General features: G+C 47.9%; 1 protein-coding gene across 12 annotated transcripts in view; it reads right to left on the bottom strand.

Annotated features, from left to right (window-relative positions):
• Nucleotides 1-12,173: 12,173 nt before the first annotated feature.
• Nucleotides 12,174-25,186, bottom strand: part of TCF7L2 (transcription factor 7 like 2) — a 188,428-nt gene continuing 175,415 nt past the window's right edge. For 4 of the 12 annotated variants that reach the window (XM_014455291.2, XM_014455295.2, XM_014455296.2 and 1 more), the window contains 2 exons: nt 21,662-21,710; nt 12,178-14,319 (listed from right to left, as the gene is read on the bottom strand). In XM_014455291.2, coding sequence (XP_014310777.1) covers nt 14,240-14,319; nt 21,662-21,710 — 129 coding nt within the window. In that variant the 3' untranslated portion in view covers nt 12,178-14,239. Of the gene's footprint in view, nt 14,320-18,968; nt 19,042-19,701; nt 19,775-21,014; nt 21,066-21,661; nt 21,711-25,186 lie in introns of all 12 variants that reach the window. The other 8 variants (XM_023753365.1, XM_023753366.1, XM_023753367.1 and 5 more) reach the window with 4 other exon arrangements.

Below are 25,186 nucleotides of genomic sequence, written 5' to 3'. Positions count from 1 at the left end.
TTATTTTAGTTTCTACTCAATTACCTGTTAATGGAAAAAACCTGGCACCGACCATAATGAGGCGGGCATGAGCTCACTGGAGTGGGGGTCGGCGCTGTCAGGAAGGCTGCAACAAGCCCAGCATTTATCTGCCTCTCTGTAACCCCTTTTAAACTCGCTGTCAGGGAGCCCACGCCGAGCAAGAGGAGAGGAAGGCCTTGGAACCTGCTCTGGGTCCCGGAGGCCCCCTGGGAAAAGGAAAATTGTTGTTGGCAAGTCTGCCTGGCTCCAGAAATTGATCCAGTGCCCCCCACTTGTCCGAGCAGCAGCAGACAGAGCTAAGAATTTTGTTATAATTAAATAGAGTGCTGATTGGCTGCTGGAGGTAGTCTTGAGACGGGTGTTTAAAAGCGGAGAACAACGGTGACTATTCATAGGAGAAGCCCAGAGTCTTAAAAATCCATCTGTTTCATTCCCAAATTTAGGCCAAAAAAATGCTCACTTGCTGTCTTTAAAAATACCACCTGCTTTGCGCTGTTGTATAATGTGCCATTATATAAGGTGGAGGGGAGGCGGGTGGAGGGACGCACGGGTGAGAGGATGTGGCCTGGTGGCCCGGCCCCTTCCCCCGAGGAGAACAGAGGCCGACCATCTGCAGAGGCCGGGCATCTGCTCCCAAGGCGACCTCTCCTTCCCAGGCACCTGAGCTGCAATCAGAACCCCCACATGCAGGCCCTGGTATCCACCTGACCTCCCATCACCATCGGGGTTGCACCCAGGGCTGGACTGGCTGCGATCTCACCCCCAGGCTCCCCACAGCTGTGATGCAAGGGAAAGAGACCCATCTGGGCCCTTAGTCCTGGCATCGGGGCCAGTTAGTAGCCTCCTGCAGCAGCCACCCTCACTCGAGAGTATGGCACCCACGGGATGTAAGGTTCCCGAAGGGGCAGCCCCATTTCTCCCGAGGACAGATGTCCCGGTCCAGCACAGTCCCAACAGCTTTTCGCAAACTTCAGGGCAATGTCAGGACTCAGTCTCTCCTTAAGATTTGTATTCGGCCCGGCTGGCATGGCTCAGTGGTTGAGTGTCAACCTATGAACCAGGAGGCCAGGGTTCGATTCTGGTCAGGGTACTTGCCCGGGTGGCTGATAGATGGTTCTCTCTCATCACTCATGTTTCTCTCTCTCTCCTTCTACCTTCCTCTCTGAAATTAATAAAAAGTATGTATTTTTGAAAAGATTCTTATTCAGTCGGTAGTTGAAGAGAATGGGCTCCCTAGTCATTGTCCCATTTTTAACCCCAGCTCTGCCACTTTTCAGCTGCCCGTGTTCCTTAGCCCCTTCCCAGGACAAGGGGAATAGGAAGGCTTCCATCAGAGCGTTTGGGTGAAGAACAAATGAAACGACGCGTGCTGTGCCAGATGCCCGGGAGCCTAGTGTGGTGCCTGGCACGTCGGGGTGCCTGCTAACAGGTGGCTGCTGTATTTCTGAGAACGCCACCCTCCAGTCCTCCGCCACATTGGAGTCCATAAATCTGGACACCAACCCAGCATTGGGAACAAGGCTCAGAGCTGGCGGCGGAATGAAAATTCCCCACATCAAAGCCAGCGAGGAGAGAATTCGAGGCAGCAGGTGGTTCCTGGAAAGATCCCTGGTCTAGATAGCAGGGAATCGTGGCATTTAGCCTAGACCCTGCCAGCACCCAGCTGTGTGGCTTCAGGCAAGACACTCTTGGGGCCCCCTTCTCCAAGCTTCAGTTTCCGTTGGTCCCTCTTTCCAGCTCTTAAAGAGACAGTCTGATTCCATTCGGAGCAGCTGCTCTTGCCTACTCTTGGATTTCCCACTCGGAAGGATAGAACTTATCCCTCTTGGGAATTCTGATGCCCCAGGAGGGGATGGGGGCTACACAAGGAACCCCCTCCATACCCTGACACCAAGGGTAGGCTCTAATTTCACCAATATGCCCACAATTTCCCATTTCCACTCTCCCCTTCAACCTTTGCATCCTGGAAAGCAAATATAGACACCAGAATAGTTTCTAGCAGGGCCTTGACTGAAAATGTATTAATAGAAATTTAATCTTTTATTATTTACTAGAGGCCTGGTGCACAAAATTCGTGCAGGGGGGAAGTCCCTCAGCCCGGCCTGCACCCTCTCATAATCTGGGACCACTGGCTCCTAACCACTTGCCTGCCTCATCACCCCTAACCACTCTGCCTGCCTGCCTGATCCTGCCTGCCTGATCATTTCTAACTGCTCGCCTGCCTGCCTGATCACTCCTAACCACTCTGCCTGCCTGCCTGATCGCTCCTAACCATTCTGCCTGCCTGACTGATCGCCTCTAACCACCTCTGCCTTGGCCCCCACCGCCACGGCTTCGTCCAGAAGGATGTCCAGAATGACATCCGACGGTTGTTCAGCTGTCTGGTCTAATTAGCATATTACACTTTTATTATTATAGATCCTTAGAGACCATTCCAGAAGCCCTACTCCATCCACATTTTTCACGATGAATTTCCTTCTACACTTGGTGTCATAAAGTAAACAGGAATGGGGTGAGTGAGGTGGTGGGCACTGCAGAGATTGTTTTAAGTAGCAACCATCACTACCTTGAGAATCCAGAGGGCGTTAATTGCTGAACCTGATTTCTTCATAATTCATAAGTCAGGTGAAATGGGGGCGCTAAACTTTTTTTTTCAAAAGGCTCCTTTCATGACTGTTACCTGTGGTGACTTGCTCCCAAGGTCCTGCACAGCCACCCTACTGTAATCATAGCTAGTCTTTTATTACCGGCTCCATGAAATACACACAATCGAGAGGCCTTTTCCCCCCTCACTCATCCAATGGCACCTTCGGCATTTCAGTGGAATGGAGCAAATATCGCCCATGAGAAAAATCCAGAGAAATCTTGGATGCACTGGATGAGAACTACCCATCTATTGTATGAAAACTATCGCTTATCCATTCTATGACTGATGGACAGCTAGGTTATGTCCAGTGTGAGGCCATTATAAATGGAGCTGCTAAAATCATCTACTAAAGTTAAACATATGCTATAGAGGCATCATTTTTTTTGTGAATTACCAGTTCTCACTTTTGTGTTTTGCTCATTCCAATTGATTTTTACGAACTTTTTTCTTTTTTTTGAGGATATGTTTTTATTGATTTTTAGAGAGAGAGAGAGAGAGAGAGAGAGAAACATTGATGTGAGAGAGAAACATCAATTACATCAATTAGTTGCCTCCTGAACACACCCTGACCTGGGATCGAAATGCAACAGAGGTATATGCCCTGACTGGGAATTGATGTATGGGATGATGCTCCAGCCAACTGAGCCACTTAGGGAAGTATTTAGGAAATTTTTATACTTCTAGATATCAGTTGGTCCTTTGTCAGATAAATGCTACCAATATCTCCTAAGTGTGGCTTGCCTTTTCACTTTTTAGGTGAATTTGTGATAAGCACTCTAAACAAACTAAACTAGAAAAGAATTTTCTTAATTTGAAAACATGTATTTATAAAATCACAGCTGACACTATACTTAATAGTAAAATAGTGAATATTTTCCCCTTAGTTAAAAACAAAAAAGACAAAGAAATCCAATATCTCACACTCCTATTCAATATTCTATTGGACTCTCTTGCCAGTATTATAAAGGGAAAAAGGGGGGGGAGTATAAAGATAGGTGGAAAAGAAAAAATAAAACTGTCAGTATTTGCAGATAATATAATTGTGTGGATACAAACATCCAAAAGAAGCTATAACTGCCCTAACCAGTTTGGCTCAGTGGATAGAGTGTTGGCCTGTGGACTGAAGGGTCCCGGGTTTGATTCCAGTCAAGGGCATGTACCTTGGTTGCAAGCACATCCCCAGTAGGAGGTGTGCAGGAGGCAGCTGATCGATGTTTCTCTCTCATCAATGTTTCTAACTCTCTATCCCTCCCCCTTCCTCTCTGTGAAAAATCAATAAAATACATTTTTTTAAAAAAAGAAGCTATAACTAATCTATTAGAATTCATACTCAGATTTAGCAAGACTCTTGGATAAAAGGTCATATACAGAAACCAAGTACAATAATACATGCTAGATGCCAAAACCGGTTTGGCTCAGTGGATAGAGCGTCGGCGGACTGAAAGGTCCCGGGTTCGATTCTGGTCAAGGGCATGTACCTGGGTTGCGGGCACATCCCCAGTGGGAGATGTGCAGGAGGCAGCTGATCGATGTTTCTCTCTCATCGATGTTTCTAACTCTCTCTCTCTCCCTTCCTCTCTGTAAAAAATCAATAAAATATATTTAAAAAATTAATACATGCTAGCAACAATCAATTAGAACATAAAAATTTTTAAATACTACTTATGATTATTTCAAAACTCATTCAATATCTAGGAATAAATTTAATGAAAGATGAGCAAAACCTCTACACATAAAACTATAAAACATTTTTTATGAGCTAAATTGCATACCCGCTCCCCACCCCCCAATTCATAGGTTGAAGTCCTAACTCCCTGTGGCTCAAATTGTGACTGAATATGGACATAAGGTCTTTAAAGAAGTAAAGTAAAAGGAGATCATAAGGGTGGGTGGGCCCTAATCCTATATGCCTGGTGTCCTCATCAGAAATTTGGATACTGACACACACAGAGGAAAGACCATGGGAGGACACAGCATGAAGGTGGCCAACCGCAAGCCACGGAGAGAGGTCTCAGAAGAAACCAAAACTGCCAACATCTTGATCTGAGACTTCTAGCCTCCAGAACTGTGAGATAATTAAATTTCTGTTGTGGAAGCCATCCCATCTGTGTATTTTATTATGGCAGCCCCACCAAACTAATATTACATTCTTGAGGGAGATCAGGAATACTTAGATAAATGGAGGGGTAGACCATGTTCATGGATTACAAGACTCAATACTGTTAAGATATCAGTTCTCCCCAAAGTGTACAACAGCTTCATCACAATCACATTGACAAGTCCAGCAGGTTGTGTGTTTGTGTCTGTGTGTGTGGAAATTGACAAGCTAATTCTAACATTTATATGGTGATGCAAAGGGCCAAGAAAGTCATGGTAGTCTTGATAGAGAACAAAACTAAAGGACTTATATGCCAGATAGCAAGACTTACTACACAGATAGAGTAATTAAAAGTGTGGTATTAGCACCAAGGTAGGAAAAGATCAATGGAATAGAGTGTCAGAAAACACACAACTGTACTATCACTTGAATTATGCTAGACCAAACACATGACCACATAGGCAAAAATGAACTTTGACCCCTGTCTCATATTGGGACAGTGTAGGAACTTGGGCCCAGGAATGGAAAAATACCAGGTAGTCAGGAAGGCAAGTTAAGACCAGGTGTCCAGAAGGATAAGCTGACCACAGAATATCACCACCCCTCCACTCCCTGCTCAAAAAAAAAAAAAAAAAAGCAGAATTTTATCTCCCTTCTAACCACTTGCTTTTCCTACCCAGACATGGAAAATTCCACAAGCACACCATTTTCATAAAGCCTGTCTTTTCATGCAAGCCCGGGTTGTCCCCAGTTCATAAAAGCAGCCAAGCAAAGCCAGCCCCCGAGCCAGTTCAGAGCACCTTCCCTTCCTCTGTGCTGCCTCTCTTGTGCTCGAGCATAAGCTTAATAAAATCTGTCTTGAAATTTCTCTGAAATTTCCTCTCGATTTTCATCTTGGGGAACCCAAGAACCCCAATATTCAATTCAACACTCAACCTCATACACCCAAATCAATTCCAGGTGGATCACAGACCTACATATGAAAGGTAGAACAATAATGCTTTTAGGAGAAAAGGAGAATATGCTCATAAACCTGGAGTGATAAAATATTTAAGGAGGAATTAAATAAATTGACCATAAAAGATTGATCCGTTAGACGTGATTAAAAGGAAAAACGTTTGCACATCAGAAGACACTCTTTAAAGATAAGTTTCATTCACTCATTAACAGTATCTGTTGAGCACTTACGAGGAATTAGCCTGTTCTTGGTTCTGTGGATAGAGTGGGAGGCAGAGACGCTATCTCTGCCCTCAGAGGCTTACCTTCCAGAGCGGGCTTGGCAGGCTTTTCTGTAAAAAGCCAGGTAGTCAACATCTTAGGCTTCATGGGCCACAGACTCTCTTGAAAATTATTCTTCTTTTGTGATTCGTTAAAAATGTAAAATTGTTCCTAACTCTCGGCCCTAGAAAAACAGCCCGGTCTGGCCTTGGAGGCTATAGTTTGACAACCCCTGGTCCAGAGAGAAAAGAAGGTTGACTATAACAGGAAGACAAATAAATAACTTCACATGTGTGTGTGTGTGTGATATACGTCAGGCAGTGTTATGAATGTGACAAAGGGGTGCTCTGATAAAGAAGAATAGGGCCAGTAAGGAAGATGTGGGTTAGGTTATTAGTGCTCATTCATATCTGTGTGCTTCTCAACATTTCTCAGCCCCCTCTGTAGTTAGATTGACCTTGCTACTGAGTTCTACGCAATGGGATATGTATGGGCAGAAGTGATGTTGGTTGCTTCCATGTCTAGAAGATGGCCTGCTGGTCTTCCATTCTCTCCCTTGTCTATGGGGCTGGAAGGCATCTCTGAGCTGGCTGAGAAGTAAACTTGGTTAAACTATTGATATTTCGGGTCTGTTTTTTAATAGCAGCATAGTCTAGCCCAGTGATTTTCAACTGGTGTGCCACAAGAATTTTTAAAACGCGCAATACCTGACTATTTACTCAGGGGCACTGACCTCTTTCCCCTGAGATCTGTGGTCGGCAAACCGCAGCTTGCGAGCCACATGCGGCTCTTTGGCCCCTTGAGTGTGGCTCTTCCACAAAATACCACATGTGGGCGCGCACGTACAGTGCGATTGAAACTTCATGGCCCATGCGCAGAAGTTGGTATCTTGTGGAAGAGCTGGTATTTTGTGGAAGAGCCACACTCAAGGGGCCAAAGAGCCACATGTGGCTCTCGAGCCACGGTTTGCCGAGCCGCAGTTTGCCAACCACTGCCTTAGATTATCCAATTAAAAAAAAAACAAGACAACAGCCAACACAGCAATAGCCATCAGGTGTGAATGAAAAAAATTTTTTTTGTCAGATCGGCAAAAAATATATTTTTTGGTGTGCTGCAGAATATTAGTAATTAGTTTACATGTGCCATGAGATGAAAAAGATTGAGAATCTCTGTAGCCTATTCTGACCAATCCGGGAGACTTCCTTTAAGCTGAAATATAATGAGGGCAAAGCAATGGATTCTATATCATTCCATTCTATATTTTTTAAATGCTGATCTTGATCCGAACTTATCAACCTGAGAAACCTACATAATATGTATGTACAATATTGGAATACACATTACTTCTAATTTCCTTCCAATTCTAGGGTTCTACGACTTCTGCTGAGTCCAAAATAGCTCAATCCATGTAATTATCAGCCGCCTTTATGGTTAATGCGAGCACAGAAACCAGCATGAGAAAAAACTGCGCCCAGACTGGGAGAGAGAACACCTGGTCCCTTAGCAAAGGCCACGAATCACATGAGCTCCTCCTCCGCGCATCTCCCGCCAGCGCCTCAGATGACCTGCGTGTGTAGCTATGCCGGCTCCCGAGCCAGGCTGCCTGGGTTCAAACCCTGGGCTCAGTGCTCCCCACCTATGCGCCTTTGAGAAAGCCACTTACCCTCCCTAAGCGTGACTTTCTACATTTATAAAATGAACATAAAAGCACTTCTGCCCCCCAGGAGGATTAAAGGAGAAGCACAGGTGGAGTTTTTAGCACATCCTCCTGTTATTATGCTGATGGAAAGTCCTTCCCAGGTGAGCAGCTTGCCCAGACCTCAGGAATGGTGGTGGCCCATTTCCTTAAAGGCTCCAGCCTGAAGGATGGTGTAGGATTGAGCTGGGGGTGGGGTGGGGGTCGGGGTGAGGGTGGACGGAGACCAAGCTGACTTCCCCTGGACCCTCGTGTCAGTGCCGAGCACAGTCCCTGGTGCAAATGTGTCAGAGAAATCGCTGTTGAATGGATGCATGAGTAATCAACCAATCAACCAGTCAATCAATGTGCCTACTCAGAGCTCCTATCAAGTGTTCTCGCACAGTGCCAACTTCAGGGAGCCACTCGCTCCAGAGCCAGAGTTCACCCGCACAGCCCCCAGGGCCATGCCAGGACTCCTGCAGGCCCCGGCCATCGCCATGTGCCAGGAAGGCTGGGCCTGCTCTGAAGTGAGAGCTGAGGCAGCCGACACCAGATGGGACTCCTTTACAAAATCAAACCTAAGGCCCTGCTTATCAGTAATTCCCGCTCGCAAGAGACGTTTAGGCTATTCCTTCGTTTCTTTCCAAAGGGCCTTAATTAAGAACACATTTATGCGCCACAAAAAAGCACCCCAGCCAGAGCTGCAGCTCCCCAAAAGGTGGAAGAAACTGTCATAGGGCCAGGAAGTTTCAGGTAAGATGAACGCCTGTAGATGAGTCCCACAATCCCTGGCCAGGGTCCCTTGACAATGAGGATGTGTCGAGATCTCTGTGGTTCTCTAACCTGAGTTTCAAGAGCAGGACTAGTCCAAAGAGAAATGAGGAAAACACAGTTGTGACCAGCCTGCTGCTTTTATGATAATAATAAACACTTAGTATTTGCTATTCCAGGTCTCTGCATTCTAGCCCTCCTAAGAATCTCTCAGAACGAGGACTCTGTCGCCACTTGCTAAAGACAGAGGCTCAGAGAGATGAAGGAATCGCTCAAGGACAGAGGATTCTCCAAGCTCAGGTGCACTGCATTGCTCCCAGGTGCTTCCTCTCATCAAATCCTGGATCGGATGAAAGCTCCTCCTGACCCTATATCAGTGATGTATGACATGCGAACTCATTTTTTTGGTTGATTTTTCTTTGTTGAATGGCATTTAAATATATAAAATAAATATCAAAAATATGTCTTTGTTTTACTATGGTTGCAAATATCAAAAAAATTCTATATGTGACACGGCACCAGAGTTAAGTTAGGGTTTTTCAAAATGCTGACACGCCGAGCTCAAAAGGTTCGCCATCACTGCCCTATACGCATCCAAATCACAACAATACAAGTGCACCTGCTATTATCCAAAATGCAAAACCACCTACTATAGTCATCACTTTCGCACAGGCTTTTCCAAAACCACCCACCCACGGCCCATTCTGGAGGGTCCTGTGCCAAGACTGCACCTGTCCCAGAATTGGCAAACGCTTCTGTCGTGGGCTGAAAGGCGGCTCCCTAAAATACATGCCCACATCCTGATCCTAGAACCGGTATTATTTCATATGGCCAAACATGTGATTCAGTTAATGACCTTGAGATAGTGGCTTGTCCGGGGTTCTCGAGGTGGGCTCCAAATACAATCACATGTATCCTTATGAGAGGGACTTTGGGGACAGACACAGAGAAGGCAGTGATGTGACATTAGAGGTACGGATTTGAGTGATTTGGCTAAAAGGTGAGGCACACCCAGAATTGCAGGCAGACCCCAGAAGCTAGAAGAGACATGGAACAGGTGAGGTTCTAGAACGACTGGAGGGAGGACGCATCTGCTTCCGGACTTTGGCCTCCAGAACTGTGACAGCTGCTGATGGAAACCACGCAGTTTGTGTTAATTTGTTACAGCAGCCACAGGAAACCAATACTCTCTCCGAACAGGCAAACTGACTTGGTCAGGCCCCATCACGTGGCAGTAATGTGTGGATCAGAGACTGAGAGTTACGGCTCCTACATGTTGTCTCGGGGTTTCTCAGTACCCCAAACCCCACAGACCCATTTTTCATGGGTGCAACAGGGAGCTGCTCAGTTTAAAACAAACTCTCGAAGCTTTAGAAACCACACTGATGGACACAGGGGTGCTGAAGGGCAAGGGCTTGGGCTGCCATTTGGGAGTCTGGAACCTGGTCTGCCGACAATGAGACAAGCTGGGGGGAGGGGGGAGATCCATATTAGGGTTAAAGAAGGTCTCTAAGGTATACCGGATGTTGGCGGGAGGGCAGAAAGCATGTGACTAGGTGGTCTACTATTTTGACTTCTAGAGAGATCTGCATGCCAGTTGTTGGCTGAGGGACCGACCCCACTCGCACCTGTTTTTTTTGTGTGTGTTTTTTTTTTGGGGGGGGGGTGGGCCTTGGTAACAAGGGCACTGAGTTACATTCCAGCATGGCTGAAAGGATTATGGAAGTGACTGACCTTGGAAGTCCCGAGAACACAAAATTTGAAAGCATTATGGGAAATTTCCATCCCCCTCTTCCCACAATACAGGTGTAGAGTTGGCCAACTTTGTTCATTCCTTCCTTCAACAAATATATATGGAGCACCCCCTATGCTCACGGCTCTGAACCAGGACCCTAGTACAGGGCAGTGAACACAGAAGCCACAGCCCTGTCCTGGAGGGCTCTCTGAGCAACGGTTCCCAACCACAAGCACTTTTGTCCCCCAGGGGCCACCCAGCAATGTCTAGACATTTCTGGGTGTCATGACTAGTGGGGGAGGAGGGCATCTAGTGGGGAGAGGCCAGGGATGCTAACACCCTACAATGCGTAGACAGTCCCCCACCACTAAGAATTTTGTGCGCAAAATGCCAACAGCACGGAGTGGTGCCACATGACAGGACAGTGGGGGAGAGTTTAAAGGGAGGGGACAGCAGAAAGCTGTGGAGCATACTGGGGAGATGTCACCCACCCTTGTCTACGGCGCTGTCTCTGCTGAGGCCTGAGGACTCGAGGAGTGTCCATGTAGGAAGCGGGGAGCAGGCGCAGGAGCACAGCCGATCCTTCCGGCAGAGGAGACGGCATCTTCGAAAGTGGAAAAGGAAAATGCTTTGAGGAAGCGGACCTCTCCTCCATCCGGCTAGAGAGGGAGTGAGTGCAGGGCGGAGGAGGGGTGCCAGGCGAAGCTCAGGCCTGCCCCATCGCGGTTGGAGGACCACGCTGACTATGCAGGAGGCACACCTGTGTCGAGAGCACAGGCTTGGAGTCCGAGGTGACTTTAAATCCCAGCTCCACCACCCTTCATGCTCCGCGACCTTGGACAAGACACAAACCCTGAATGTCTAAACCGGGGTTCAGAGCATAGAGCAGAAGGCGGAGGGAGAATAACACCCCCTCAGGTGTGGGGCTGGAACGAGCGAACTCAGGGGCAGCTCCCACACCACGTGCTGCTGCAAATATTGTTCTCACCTGTGTTTTCGAAGGTCACTCGGGGGTCAGTGTGCGAACTAAATTGGGGCAGGACCCCAGAATCACTCCTTCCTGGGAATACAGAGCTAAAAGCAAAACCAAAATACCGAGAATTCACAAAACCAGAACTAGTGGGCGGAGAGCAGAGCTTCGGACGGACTGTAAGCTCCTGATGACAACACTGTGTGACCGTGCCTGACCACAGTGGCGACACGGACAGCTTGATGGCCCAGAAGTCACTCCTCTGGAGGTTTGCTGGTTCTAGAAGTGAGCACCATGGACATCGTCCCTCCTGGTCAGCCTGAGAAGTGATCACCACAGAAACCTTAGGCCAGTGGTTCTCAACCTTGGCTGCACATTAGAATCACCTGGGAATCTTTTTAGAATCCTGATTTCTGGGCCTCATTCCACCCAGAAATCAGGATTTTAAAAAGATTCCCAGGTGATTCTAATGTGCAGCCAAGGTTGAGAACCACTGCCTTAGGCAGCTCTTCATCGTGGTCCATTGGTGATGGTAACGACCTTGCACCCTGACCAGGGCAGACAAAGAACTTGGGTCCCACAGATTCCTCTGCACAAACCTTAGGTAAACCATCTCAATCCAACTTTCTCGACAGTCGCTCACTGCCCGAAAAAGGGCTTCGAGTTGACCCCTGGCACCCCTGCCTGCACGCAACTCATGGAAAGAACTTAGGATACATTCCCATCAATGGTCCTTAAAGGGGACGGATGTAAAATGATACCGTGAGTGAGAGACAACTGGGCTGTAGAGGAGCGACTGTTTCACAGCCAGAGGGTGACATGTGGTCTGTAACTGTGCTTGGCTTTCAGAAATGAACTTATGGTGACAGAACATGCCAAACAGGGAGGGGAGAATCAAACCCTCGAAAGGGTTCGAGACCACGTCTTGGTACCTGAGTCACCACCCACCACCCATACCAGCCCCGGGACCTCAGGTTCCAGCAGGCAGATCCGGTTTCCCCGGAGACAAAATGCAAATCACAGACACACGTGACCAGCCTTCATCTGCACACACTAAGTTGCTTTTATTAACCCAGCACGGCATGCTACAGATACTGTACAGCATGAACATTTATTCATTACAAAAATGGCTTCCAAACCATTAGAAATGAAACTGGAATAAGAGCATAAAACGGAACAGTAACATCACAACTGTTAGGAAACATTCAAAGTATTCACACACAAAAAAATGTTATCGTTAGCATCTTAATAAACCAGAGAAAAATCGGAGACAGTTTTACAATCGCTTCATGTCAACTACAATGGCACTGTGAATGAACAGGTTTCAGCTTTATACAGCATTTTGCAACATCAACATGCCTAGGTTTTGTTTATTTTTAAAGTTCGCTACCTACTCGTATGTCGTACGGGTACATAGAAGCGGTAGCTGGTTTCTCCTTTAAGAGTAATCTAATATACAGAATTTTGGCCCTTAAGGGTTTATACCTCTTCATTTAAAATGCTTTTCTGGACAATCTGCTACCAAACACATCTTGTTATAGGTGACATTAAAACTACACACAGATCTACCTATGTAACATCACAGCAAAACATGGTGAACGGAAATTACAGCATCGAAAAGAGGGAGAAAGCTAAAGTCTCTGAGAATTTTGGCACATAAAGTTCCGCAGTCAGTCCACATCCTCGGGGTGCAGGGCGTTCGACTGTGAGCTCAAAGAGGACACAGGGACGTTCCCGTCGTTGCTCAAACAGCGTCGCTAAAATTCCCTCGCTAATTTTCAAGTCTTGTTTCACATAATGGCTTTTAAAACAAGTTTTGTTAATGCTACTGATCCTTTAATGCAACTATTCATGTCCATTTGGCGGCATCTGGGTTTCATACAGAAAAAAAAAAAAGTCGAAAATGGAAACAAACAAAAAAATATATATACACATTTTATATATAAACTTAAAAACCTTGTACAAATGAGTTGTTATATATAAGATGCTGATGCTAAGGGGGAAAAAAGACTTTACACGGTTTCAAGAAAAAAGGAAAACATATTTTAAAAGGGACGACGTACGGGTTCGACGAGCAATCTCTAAAGCAATAAATACTACTGGTCCAACAGCGCTGTGATGCCATTAAGTGTTGAGAAGCATCCCCTCCCCCCCCAAAAGAACAACACCATGGAACAAGGTATATTAACACATTTTAACCCTTTGTTTCTGTACATTTAAACAATAACAAGTAACATCACAATAAAAGTTGTTTCACACGGAAGAAGAAAAAAAACTCGCGGCACTGCATTCGTCGTGCCCTGGTGGTTTAAAAACCAGATGTAAAATGATTGGTTCGCAAGCTCGTATTTAATACAAATAATACAGAACCAACTCCTTCTGGAGGGCTGCTTCCAAATTGCTTCTTTTTTTTTTTTCCTTTTTGCTTTTTAATCAGTCTTTTAAAACTAAGCTATCCCAACTACATAACAGTTATGTATATATATATATATTTTTAAACGCTACAAAGACTTTAAACAGCTGTTGATAAAAATTTTGGTAGAATCATGAGGTTCTTCTCTCATCTACATATTTAAAAGGAGACACTGAAATAAGAATGGGTCAAATATTGACCAATGAACTCGATAAACATTAACTAATGTAGCCACGTGGCACAAAATTAAGAGTACAAAACAAAACCTTCCAAAAAGGGGGGAGGAAATGAAGGAAAGCAAAATGAAACACTACACAAAACAAGCGGGGCTCACGAAGCTAAAGCTATTCTAAAGACTTGGTTACCAGGGAGAGCGGCTGGGGCTGGGTCCCGGCCAGAGAGCTGTGGGAATGTAAGGAAGATGTCGACGGCTGTGCAATAGATGACGAGGGCAGGATGGGCGGCTGCAAAGCGGCGGGAGGCAGGTCCAGGGCCCCGTTGGGACAGAGGGCAGGGGCCTTGCCATGGGCGGCCTCGGCAAGCAGGAGGGCGGGCGGCGGAGGCATCATGGACAGGTGGGCCAGGGGGTCGGGCTTCAGGGACAGCGAGAGAGGCTGCGTCTGCTCAGTCTGCGCCTTGGCGTCTTGGGGAGGGGAGCCTAGCAGGTTGGGGGAGGGAGGAGGCGAGTCTAGTAAGCTTCCATCTGAAGAGGGTGGACTGAGGCAGCTGCCTTCACCTTGTATGTAGCGAACGCACTTTTTTTTTCTCCTAGAAACAGGGGAGAGAGGTTCTGTGAATAACAGGCAGAGGTGCCAAGGGAGAGAGTCAAGCCGACGTCACCTAGCGGCTGCCCCACGGAGGCGGCACGCCCGTGGCCAGAGCGCTATTAAAGTTCCACGAGGTGCCGTGCCCACGTAACTACTGCCCACACATCCGTCTGCTCTGGTGAACAAAATCTATTTAATTGTATGGAATTCCCTACCTACCTGCTGCCCCTACCCCCACTCAACACCCATGACCCACCCCTGCCCAAATGTCTGAGCAAACTACTGGATGCCACCTGTAGCTGGTGGCATCGATTTGCTAGAAAGTGAGATGAACTAATAAATTATCATTTCTCTTTGGGCTTAAGCATTCCCTCACTCTCCCATCAGACCTTCCATCCCCGCCCCCTTTCCCTCTCCCGCCCCCCAATGTGTGTGTGTGTGTGTGTACAGAGAAAGACAGAGCCCCTTCCCAGGTGCCTCACATGAATATGAAACTCTCAAAATGCTGACTACTGAGCCCATAGAGCTGAAGGCAGCACTAGCAAGAGGCTTAAAGTTCTCAACACACCACCACCACCACCACCACCACCACCACACCACCACCAGGCTGCTGGGCCCAGAGAGCTGTCGGGCTTGTCTGTTAAGAACCACACCAAATCAAGAGAGGTCAGAATCAGGTGAGAGGAGGGGGAAACAAAAAGAAAACAAAGTAAAATAAATAAAATAAATTAAAAAAAAAAACAAAACAGAAAATAAAGAAACAAAAACAAAAAAACACCAAAAACAGGTAGAAGAGGATCAACGAAGGTGGAGAAGGGGGAAGAATAAGAAAAACAGAAAATGATCCAAAGGAACAAGAATAACTGGTTGTATGGCCTGCAGGTTGTGGATTAAATTATGATTCAGACTTGATTTTTTTTTTTAAGATTTGGGGTCTTCCCCTCCCTCACCCCAGAGTGAGAAGGCTGGAAGGAAAGAGTGAGGATGGCATGGAGGGGCGCCCCGAGGCCGGTAGCTGGAGGGTGCAGCAGGTCACAAGGAAGTGAGACAAGAAGTGCCAGGGGTCGGTCCCAGCATGGACCTTCTGGGTCTGGGTTGTCACGATTGGTGTTTAAACCACGGAGGCTAATTTTTTTGCTTGCCCTGCACCAAAACCAGAATCTCCCTTTCCTACTTCCTGTTTATGTAAGGGGTCGGCATGAGAATTTCAGAGCCTCTCTTGCTTATCATCGAAGGTTGGGGAAATCAATTCAAGAAACTGGGCCTGTGACCTCTACGCTTCTCCTACTATGAACCCCAGTCTGATGGGCTAATACTGGGTAGCAAAGGTGGCCCTGAGATCAACCCCCATCATGCTATCAAAACAATGCAGATGCAGGGGGGGAGCTGATCTAAGGAGAACCTAGTCAGGTAGCACCGACTGTAGGGCTGGGAACACTCCATCCGCAAACAAGTATGAGCGCCGGCTGGCTTTCCACGCTGGAAAGCAACGAGGCTGCTGCCTGGCTGAGGCAACCACTGTCAGATGTCCCTGGCCATCGAAAGGAAGGGGGTGTGATGAGTTCCTTCTTGGGCCTGAGCCCAGGGCTGTCTGATCATGGCCCTGTGTGTGGGGGTGTGGACTCAGCAAGATGGCAGGAGGAGCGATGGGAGGTGGGGTAGGGAGGATAGGAGGGACATGCTTGGTCTTCCCTGCCTCCCAGAGGCCAAGACCCTGGGCAGGGGGCCTTAGGGTCTACCCACTCCTCTCTGGTGGAAGGAACTCTGGGGGTGTGGGGGACAGTCCCCCTCATCACCTTCAAATTGACACGGTTCCTTTCTCTCCTCGGGGATAGACTGAAATAGAGGGTGGGTTCTACTTCCATCCCAGAAGCCCAAGATCAATACATACGCCTATCAATCAGAGCTTTAAACCACCTCCGCCTGCAGATCAAAACATGCTCAAAACACTAAGATGTCCATGCATTTTAAAATGGGAGTGGGGAGGAGGTGAGGGTAGGAGGGCATAAGCAACATGGAGAAAGCAACAGGGAGAAATGAGAGAGAGAAGAAAGGGAGAGGGAAAGGGGAAAAACAACAGGAAATAAAGGACATCAGGCAGCATTCCATGCTATATTAGGGCAGAAGGAAAAGATGGGAAAAGCAACTTGGTGGGCTCAAAACAGAATCTTGTTAAAAATGTGCTCAAATGTCAAATAACATGAGAAACAACCCTGTGTAGGGAGCGAGGAGCCGTGACCGGCTAGAGCTAGGAGCAGTTCTGGTGCTCCCCGGCCCTCCCGCCCTCCCTGTGCCACGGGAGTTTCCGTGCGTGGTGTGGGGATGCGCGGGCACATGAAGACATGAATGGCAGAGTATTATCCTAGGAGGTGGCTGAGCAAATGGCAGTGAGCACACACACTTCTGACGGGCCGGGAAAATGCCTCGTTTTGCAACTTCTCTTTTTTAAAAAACACATTTTGTCCTAGTGATTTAGCATTAAGCCAGATCCTGGGAAAAGTTGAGGAAAAAAGGGACAAATCCCTCCTCGTACCTCCCCGCCTCCATCTCTAATCAAGGAGTGGCCTCTTAAAAATCCATTTTTAGCTTCTTATGGGTTGACTGGGAGAGAAAGAATTCTTCCTGATCCCAGTTTGGAGTTACACCCTAAAAGGAGCAGGAATGTGTCTGCTAACAGCTTTTAGGGTACGAACACTGCCCCCCACAGAGGATAGTGGCCACTAGGACCCACCGACAGTGCTGAGGCGGGAGGGACCCCAGGAATGACGAGGACCCCTCGGCACCCACAGCCAGGCCACCACACTGACGGCTGGCCCCTCGAAGCTGCGTTTACGAAGCAGCTACCAAGGTCTTCGGCTGTTTTTGTTTTGGGTAAAAATGTCATGAAAATTCTAGTCTCTGAGGAATTTTCATGGCTTTAGGTAAGGGCTGTCTGTGTCTAGGAAGGGGTTGTCCGTCCCGTCAAAGTTAGTGATGAACTTTCACCCATAATAAAAAAAAGGGCCAAGTCTACCTCGCAGTCGCTGCTTCCCAAACAAAACAGGGATTCACGGACCACGGCTCGCCTCCCCAAATAAAATGCACAAACCAGGCAACAGTCCACCTGGCGAGGTGTGCGTGTGGTGCGGCCATACTTTCTATGGTGAGGAACCCTCTCTCCAAGTGCACCCTGTGGTTAGCTCATCCTTGGCCATGGCCATGGTGGGTGCCTCGGAACAGGGTTCCCCAGCCAGTGATCTTCCTACTGGGCCCCACAAATTCCCAGCCTGGATAGTTAGGGGAAGCAGGGCCCCTGTCTTCCGGGCTGGCCCTAATTAAATACTAACATCTTCCGTCAGCCCCATCAGGAAACCCTGTTCTGTTGCACAGAGAAGACTGTGGGAAGGACATCTGTCACCTCCGTGAACACTGCCATCTCGCAGAATGGCTGAATCACCCCCTCTCCTGGTGGGCCTCCGCCCGAGGCCCCCCCATCCTCACTCACTGGGCGGAGAGTCACCTGGGGACTTCCCTCTCCATCAACTCTCAAGCCCTCTCCCCCTAAAGGTGTGGTCAACGCCAGGCACTGCCCCAGTCTCTCGCTGGGAGGCATCGGGAGGGGAGGAGACACGGGAGTCGTGGGCATGCACGTAATGGGATGGACATCTGATCTAACGTCTAGACACGGAACAAATGGCAAAGGCATGGAGGAGAGGGACACGTGACAGGGGAGGCACTACAAACAGAAAGGCGTGTTTGGGTGTTGAGATACCTACCATCATAATATTCCAAATTCAAAGACTGCTTGTATCAGAACAAAGAAACAACAAATTTAACCAAGGTGGTCATTGAAGGAAAGGAAAGGAGACAGGCACTAGTCGGTATCCCTCCACCAAGAAGGAAGTACCTATCCCTTCCCTGAGGTTACAGGTTGGATGGGAGCCTGTGGGTGGAACCCGGGGTTGAATCGGGACGCTTCTGATTCCTTTTGGAACCAACGTGTGCTCTCTCTCTCCTTCTCTCTCTCTCTCTAACAGAGATGTGTGTGTTGTTCGCCCCGCAGGCCAGCAGCACCAGAGCGTGGGCCTGCGGGGCTCCCTCGTGCAGCCCTGTTAGCTGGTGCCTGCCGATCAATGCCACGCTTCTTTGCAGCACTGTAAAACAATGTCAGCTAGCCAAGCTCCTCTGCACACAGATGTGGGTTTTTAACATAAAACAAAACAACAAAACCAAACCAAAAAAAAAAAAAAAAAAGCCTGCCCCAGAGCACATCTCCAAGTGCCCCGACTCCGAGTGCTCGGAAATGCTACTGCTGCCAATTCCAGCTCCCTCTGCACCCGGCGTTCGGGCCACGGGAGCATTCCCGGGCTGGGCCAGTTCCAGGAGGCTGGCTTTCAGAGCAAAAGGGCAAGTGCCTGTCCTGGTCTGTTGGGGTTGCTGTCTAGGCCCTACCACCGGGGTCACGTGTTATTTGGAAGAGGATGGGGGAAAGAGAGGAAGAGACAGTGGGGAGAGCGGAAAATTAGCAAGGGAATTTGGAAGAGTGAGGATCATTAGTCATGGATGCCAGTGCAAGGTAGACGGGGACGGGGTCCAGATATATTGACACACTAAGGTATCAGAGGACAGAATTGCTTTGATTTTCCCAAAGGCCTCGCAGTGGTCATATACCTGCACGGTTTGCACCATAAAGTCTGTCGGTCAAGCCCGAACAGTGCCCGACACTTCTTTGGAGTATTTGCATCTGTTAGCATAAGGTAAACACAAAAAAAACACAACACAATGGTGGGTCGTGCTCAGCTGCGTGTGGACGCTCAGCTACAGCTGACCTGTCTTCCGCATCATCACCTCGGCTCTACTCACTCCTTCCCTCACCAAGGGCATGAAAGGGAAGGACTTCTATGAGTCAAAAGAAAAAAATAAAATAAAACGATAAAACACACACACATACACACACACACACAAAAGAAAACAACAACCAGAAACCAAAAAAAAACAAAAACAAAAACAAAAAAACAAGGGGAAAAAAAATAAAAACAGAGAGAGAAGAGGAGGGGGAAAGGCGACGTTGTTGGCGTCTACCTAGGCCAGGGTTACGGTGGATGTCCCTGAGCCCCGTCCCGGGCTGTCATGAGCAAGGGGGTTGGCAGGCAACGTTCCCTGGGAGGGGCGTGCTGGGGTTTGCTGTCGCTGACCCGAGGAGGCACAAGGGATGCTGTTTTACAGTGGCATTTTGGCTAGCAGCAGCGGGGGAACAAGCACATCCCTCACAGAGCAGTGTCCCGCGCCCTCGTGTCTCCTAAGATCCACACACAGAGCTACAAAGCGACAGGCCAGAGAGGGGGAAAGGACCGAATAGACCAGCTGCAAACCAGCACAGCGAATCTGGGAAATCTATACACACCTGCAAGGGCCGCACCAGTTATTCTGTTGATCAAGGCCAAAGCGCGCTCGGCATTTCTTAGGAGCGCTCAGGTCTGAATGAGTTCAAGAGAGAAGCGAGCAGAGGAGGAGAACATGGGAGAGAGGGAGAGGGAGAGGGAGAGAGAGAGAGAGAAAGAGAGAGAGGGGGGGAGGGAGGGGAAAAGAGAAAGATACAAATAAGAAAAAAATAAAAATAAAAAAGGGAATAAATCAATGACCTGGTTACTAATTACAAAATATCGACTTTCGATTTTTAACTTTCTTTAATCATAAAAAAAGGTAAAAAAAAAATCACATTCTTATTCAACTTGTGAAATTAGCTGTTGCAAATAAAGCTGCAGTATCCCTTCATTAAGGACTGTCTCAGATTCGGTTCAAGCTGATACAGGGAGGTTAGGTACTAAATACGTAGCTTTCAAATAATACGTTTCCACTTTTGTTGTTTTTTCTCTCAATTTGTTTTTCTTAAAGAAGAAAATAAAGCAAAGGAGGGAATTAAGTTTGTAACATGCTTTTTTCTTCTCAGAGTATAACAGTATAAAAAAAAAAGAAAAATACTGCAAATAAAAACAGAACAAAATGAAATGAAACAGAAAGAAATAAAGAAAGAAAAAGATTGTGGTACTGGGATATTGCAGCTTTTGGAATGTTCATCTTTTCTTTTTTAATCTATGCTCATTAATATTAAGAGAGGAACAGATAAAGGTACACAGGCTATGTAAATGAGCTGTTAGGAGTTAGTGAGAAGCTCATAGCAGCATTTAAGCAGGTACAGTCAGTAAAATGCTAGTGGGCTTGCAAAGTATGAGCAGAAAAGCAAAAGGAAGAAAAAAACTAAAATTTAAAAAAAGCGAAGGAAAAAAATAATCATACTGCAGATGCATGCTTGCATGAGAAAACTTAGTGGGAGCAATGAAAAAAAATGCCATTAGATTAAGGAGGTTTATTACTGAATTCCTTCCATTTTTTTTTAAACCAGTCTCTTTTAAAGAAATACTGCATATTCAATTTGCACAGTTAGTTCAACTCTAGATCACTGTCATTACTGCTTAAACAACTGTTATGGGAAAAATAAATAAACAAAGCAAAAGTTAAATTAAATAAAAAAAAGAAAAAGAAAACAAAAGCAACTGAAAAAAAAATACTCTACTGAAACATACAAAACCGAGTAGATGGTCATTTTAAAGAATGTTCAAATGTCATACGTGTTTAATGTTAATCAAACTATAATGGCAAGAAAAATTAAAAAACAGTTTAAGCAACTATTTTAACGACTCAAAATGACATTAGCACCTGTAATCGGAGGAAGTGAAAGGCAAGGATTTAGGAAACATTCGCTGTGTTCTGAAAAAAAAGAACAAATTATACAAAGCCTTCAAAATGTTTTTGTTGTTCGTAAAAGCCTGGCCTTCTCCAAGGGACCTGAGATTGCCTATGCAGTATTTCTAATTTCTTCTAGAGAATGACAAACCTCCTTAATTTAAGTCGGGTGCAATTTACCACTGTAAAGGCATGCATCGGAACATTCAGGAACAGCCCAGTTAATATCAAACACTCACACACTCCCCTCCTACTCCCCTAGCCCCTCCCCAGCCCTGCTCGGACACATACGGAGTAAACAGACTGTGTAAACCCGCATAGGCATGCCTACTGCTCTCCAGTTACAGGCTCTATAGTTATTTCCAAACACATTCCACTAGAATTACAATGTGCTTTTCATGCAACAATAAATGTTACTAGCTTTAAAAGGGCAGTCATGAAGCAATTAATTAAAATGCATAAACAAAAAGGCTGGCTAAGATGGGTCCCCCCTACAACGTCCTGGCCTTGAGCTTCTACTGCCTCCCCGCCCCCCACCACCCACCCCCCGCCAAGCCTAACATAACAGAGTGGTCCTGAAGGGTGCCGCTCCTCCCTGCATCCGCATTATTCTAACTTACCATTGGTCTCCCCGGGCTGCTTGTCCCTTTTCCTCTTCTTCTTCTTCCCCTAGACAAACAGATAAAACACAGGGAATTATTTCGAGTAACAGGTGGGAGGGGGGTGTTGGGGCTCCCCTGGAAAGGAGGCAGGAGGAGGGGAGCAGACTGCTTGCTCCTCTCCATCCACACCAGCTACAACCCCCACCTGCTTTAACCCTAATGCCCAAAGGAACTATGTCCCAGCCGGCAGGACGCCTGCCCCACAGGAGAAGAGAAGGAATTGATGGGGTAAAGGAGACCTCTTTCCCACACACCATGTCCCTCCTCAAACCTGACCCGGCGCCCCTGATTCCATAAAAGGATGAGGGAGGGACAGGGGGTGTGGACAAACTGGGCTAGAAGGGCCCATGAGCCTAGCTCCGCAGCTCAAATGAATGTTGAGATGGCTGTGGGGACACAGAGCCTCCTGCTCATCCGAACCTCTTATCAAGGTCAAAAGGTCCTCATTCCGAATCAAAATTTAAAAGCTGAAGCAGGGGTTTTCCAGAGCTGTAGTGTAAGCCTTGGTTTGAGAGGACAGAAGAGGGAATTTAAAAAGGCGAAACAGAACCAGAAGTCATCTGAGTTCCTTCTAAAACTGCTGAGTGGACATTCACAAACAGGGGACATTGTCGCCATTCCCCCGCTATATCACAATAAAACTCCTAACAGTAACAGCTAATGTTCACTGAGCACAGACTACAGCCAGCCATGAGTCTAAGCATGCCATGTCTATTGACTCATTTATCCTCACTCAGTCCTAGACCACAGGTACTGTCACCATTCCCATCTTACAGATAAGGAAACTGAGGCACAGAGGGGTTCCGTAACCTTCTGAGATCACAAAGCCAGTCAATGGGGGGGCCAGGATGGGAACTCAGGGGTCCTGGTTCCACCGCCCTGACCCACTGAGCTATCCTGCCAATATACTGAATGCCGGGCCTCTGAGGAAGGTTTGTGATTGATTATGGGCAACGCCCTGCACAGTGCCGCTCACATCCTCCAACCTGATCCTCCCTGAGACCCTGACGGTGCACGCGTGGCCGTGGGTGTGGGTGGGAACAGGAGGAGTTCTGTAGAGGTGACTGCCTCCTTCCAGACCTGAAACTCCTGCCTCTCCGCATTAGTGCCAGTCCTGCCCAGGGGCTCCCTGCCTGGTGGACGGAAAATGTCACCAACAAAAGGCCTGGCCTCGCATCTCCATGTTCTGAATATCTAAAAACTACCTTCGCCCAAAGGTTCCCGTGGCGTGTCGACGTCAAGCTCGGAGGAGAAATGAGCAGTGACGGGCAGAAAACCTGAGCATGCACCAGGGCTGCGAGGAGAAACTCGGGGTGGAGAGGCCACCGAGTTTTGGCTGCACCTCAGGGCTGACCGCCCACCGTCCTAGAGAAAGCCCCTCTTCCCTCAGATCGTGGGGCCTGTACCACTTGGGGATTTGTCTTGGCCTTCAGTTCAGCGTTTCCATTGGGAACATTTTATGTTCCTAGACATACAATGGAAGAGAGGGAGGGGAGAAGAAAGGCAGGGAGGGAGGGAGGATGGAAAGAAGGGAGGAGGGGGAGGAGGAAGGGGTTCGTGTGCCTTCTCGGGCCTCAGACGCCGTCTTCATCGTGTGCCTGTCCTACGTAAGGAACCAAGTGCCGCCTGGCCACCTTGGGATAGGCAGGAGTTCCGTTCAGTTAGGAGCCTGGGCTGGGCGGTGGCCGCAGCACAGGCCCCAGGGCTCCCCAGTCATCTTTAATACGAGGTCCCCCCCCATTTCTGATCTCTCACAAGCTATTCTAAGAGGCAGCTGAAAATGCCACTGCCCATGGGAAGCTGTCCATTTAGGACAGAGACTGAGCTGTCCCACGACGGAGGAAACAGCCATTCAGACTAAAGACTTTTAAAGGAGGGGGCGTGAGGAAATGAACAAACACTATTTAGTGAAGAGGGAGCTGCGTCTCCCCCATCATCTTTTTTTTTTAAGGCCTAAAATATGGTGGTGAGGGGGAAGAAATGCCAGACGAGCACACGGCCTAGGCCAGTGGTCGGCAAACTGCGGCTTGCAAGCCACATGTGGCTCTTTGGCCCCTTTTGAGTGTGGCTCTTCCACAAAATACCACCTGTGGGCGCGCACGTACAGTGCGATTGAAACTTTGTGGCCCATGCGCAGAAGTCGGTTTTCAAGGAGATAGACGAAACAAGTATACAAGACGAGTGTGGATGGGAGAGTTGGAAGGGGTCGACCTCAGCGAACGTACCTCAATCAGATTGAGGACGTTTTTAGCAAAGGCCAGCTTAGGAGTACCCTAATTAAGTTAATAACAACGTACCTACCTATATAGTTTAAGTTTAAAAAATTTGGCTCTCAAAAGAAATTTCAATCGTTGCACTGTTGGTATTTGGCTCTGTTGACTAACGAGTTTGCCGACCACTGGCCTAGGCTCTCTCTCCCTGCCTGACCTAGAAGAGCTAGAAAGGGAATCGTGTGCTGTTACCCGGCCAGGGTCCACGTCACTGGGGAAGGGCTGTTTTCTGTGCTCCAGACGGTGCCACACCCCACACCCAATGGGACTCCCTCACTTCTACTCTGCTGTGCTGGCGGCGTGCTCGGCTGGAAAGGTAGGAACGTGAGAGGCACAGAAAACCTTCCTGAGGAACCTTCTGGACTTTATAATGACCAAAAAATTCTATAAACCTCTAGGTCAGGTCAGTTAAAAAAATACTAACATGACACCACGATCAAATTCATAAAAGCTTAAAGTTTTGATTCTTGCTCCACAGGCTGTTTCCTGGGGCATGGACAGAAGGGAGGGAGGGAGGGAGAGAGGGAGGAGGGGGGAAGGGAGGGGGCAAGGGGGAGAAGCAAGGAGTGATGGAGGAAAGGGGAGGAAGGGAGGAAAGGAAGGAGAGAGGGAGGGAGAGAGAGAGGGGGAGGGGGGAAGGGAGGGAAGCAGGAGAGATGGAGGAAAGGGGAAGGAGGGGAAGGAGGGAGGGAGGGAGGGAGGGGTGCATTCACACCCATGAGTAATGTGCCACAGTGACAGGCATCTGACAGCACCGCTGACGAGAGGAAACTCCTACCGCTCCAGATCCAGATCTTCCTCTCACTTTCAAGTCTTACCAGGGGTTCCCCTCCTACACCAGACCCCTGCAACCCCTTCCAAAAGTAACACGGAGCTGAAGTCATTTCAAGCGCCTCTGCTGAAACCTAGAAAGCACGTTTGAAAAAGCCTTGGGCGACACCTACTCTACCCCAGTCAGCAAAGGCAGCGGTGTTTGGAGGCTTTCAGTCAGCCTTGTCCCTGTGGGGAGGTTTCCCCGGCGCTGTGCACTAGCCCCCAGAGTAAACAACACCCTCGGGTGTGCAGTGCACACTCTGCACAGGAAGGCCCTCCTACCACCACATGCCTGCTGGGATAGGGATTCCTCTTGGGGCACCATTCTACGTTACTCCGAGACTGGTCTGGAGCAGGGAGAAGCTGGAACTCACTCTAAGGACTTCTGACCCGGAGCAGG

Source organism: Myotis lucifugus, unplaced genomic scaffold (assembly GCF_000147115.1).
Source record: "Myotis lucifugus unplaced genomic scaffold, Myoluc2.0 scaffold_44, whole genome shotgun sequence".
NCBI classification, from domain to species: Eukaryota; Metazoa; Chordata; class Mammalia; order Chiroptera; family Vespertilionidae; genus Myotis; species Myotis lucifugus.
The sequence above is the reverse complement of the archived record's forward strand: the minus strand, read 5'-3'. Positions and strand labels throughout refer to the sequence as shown.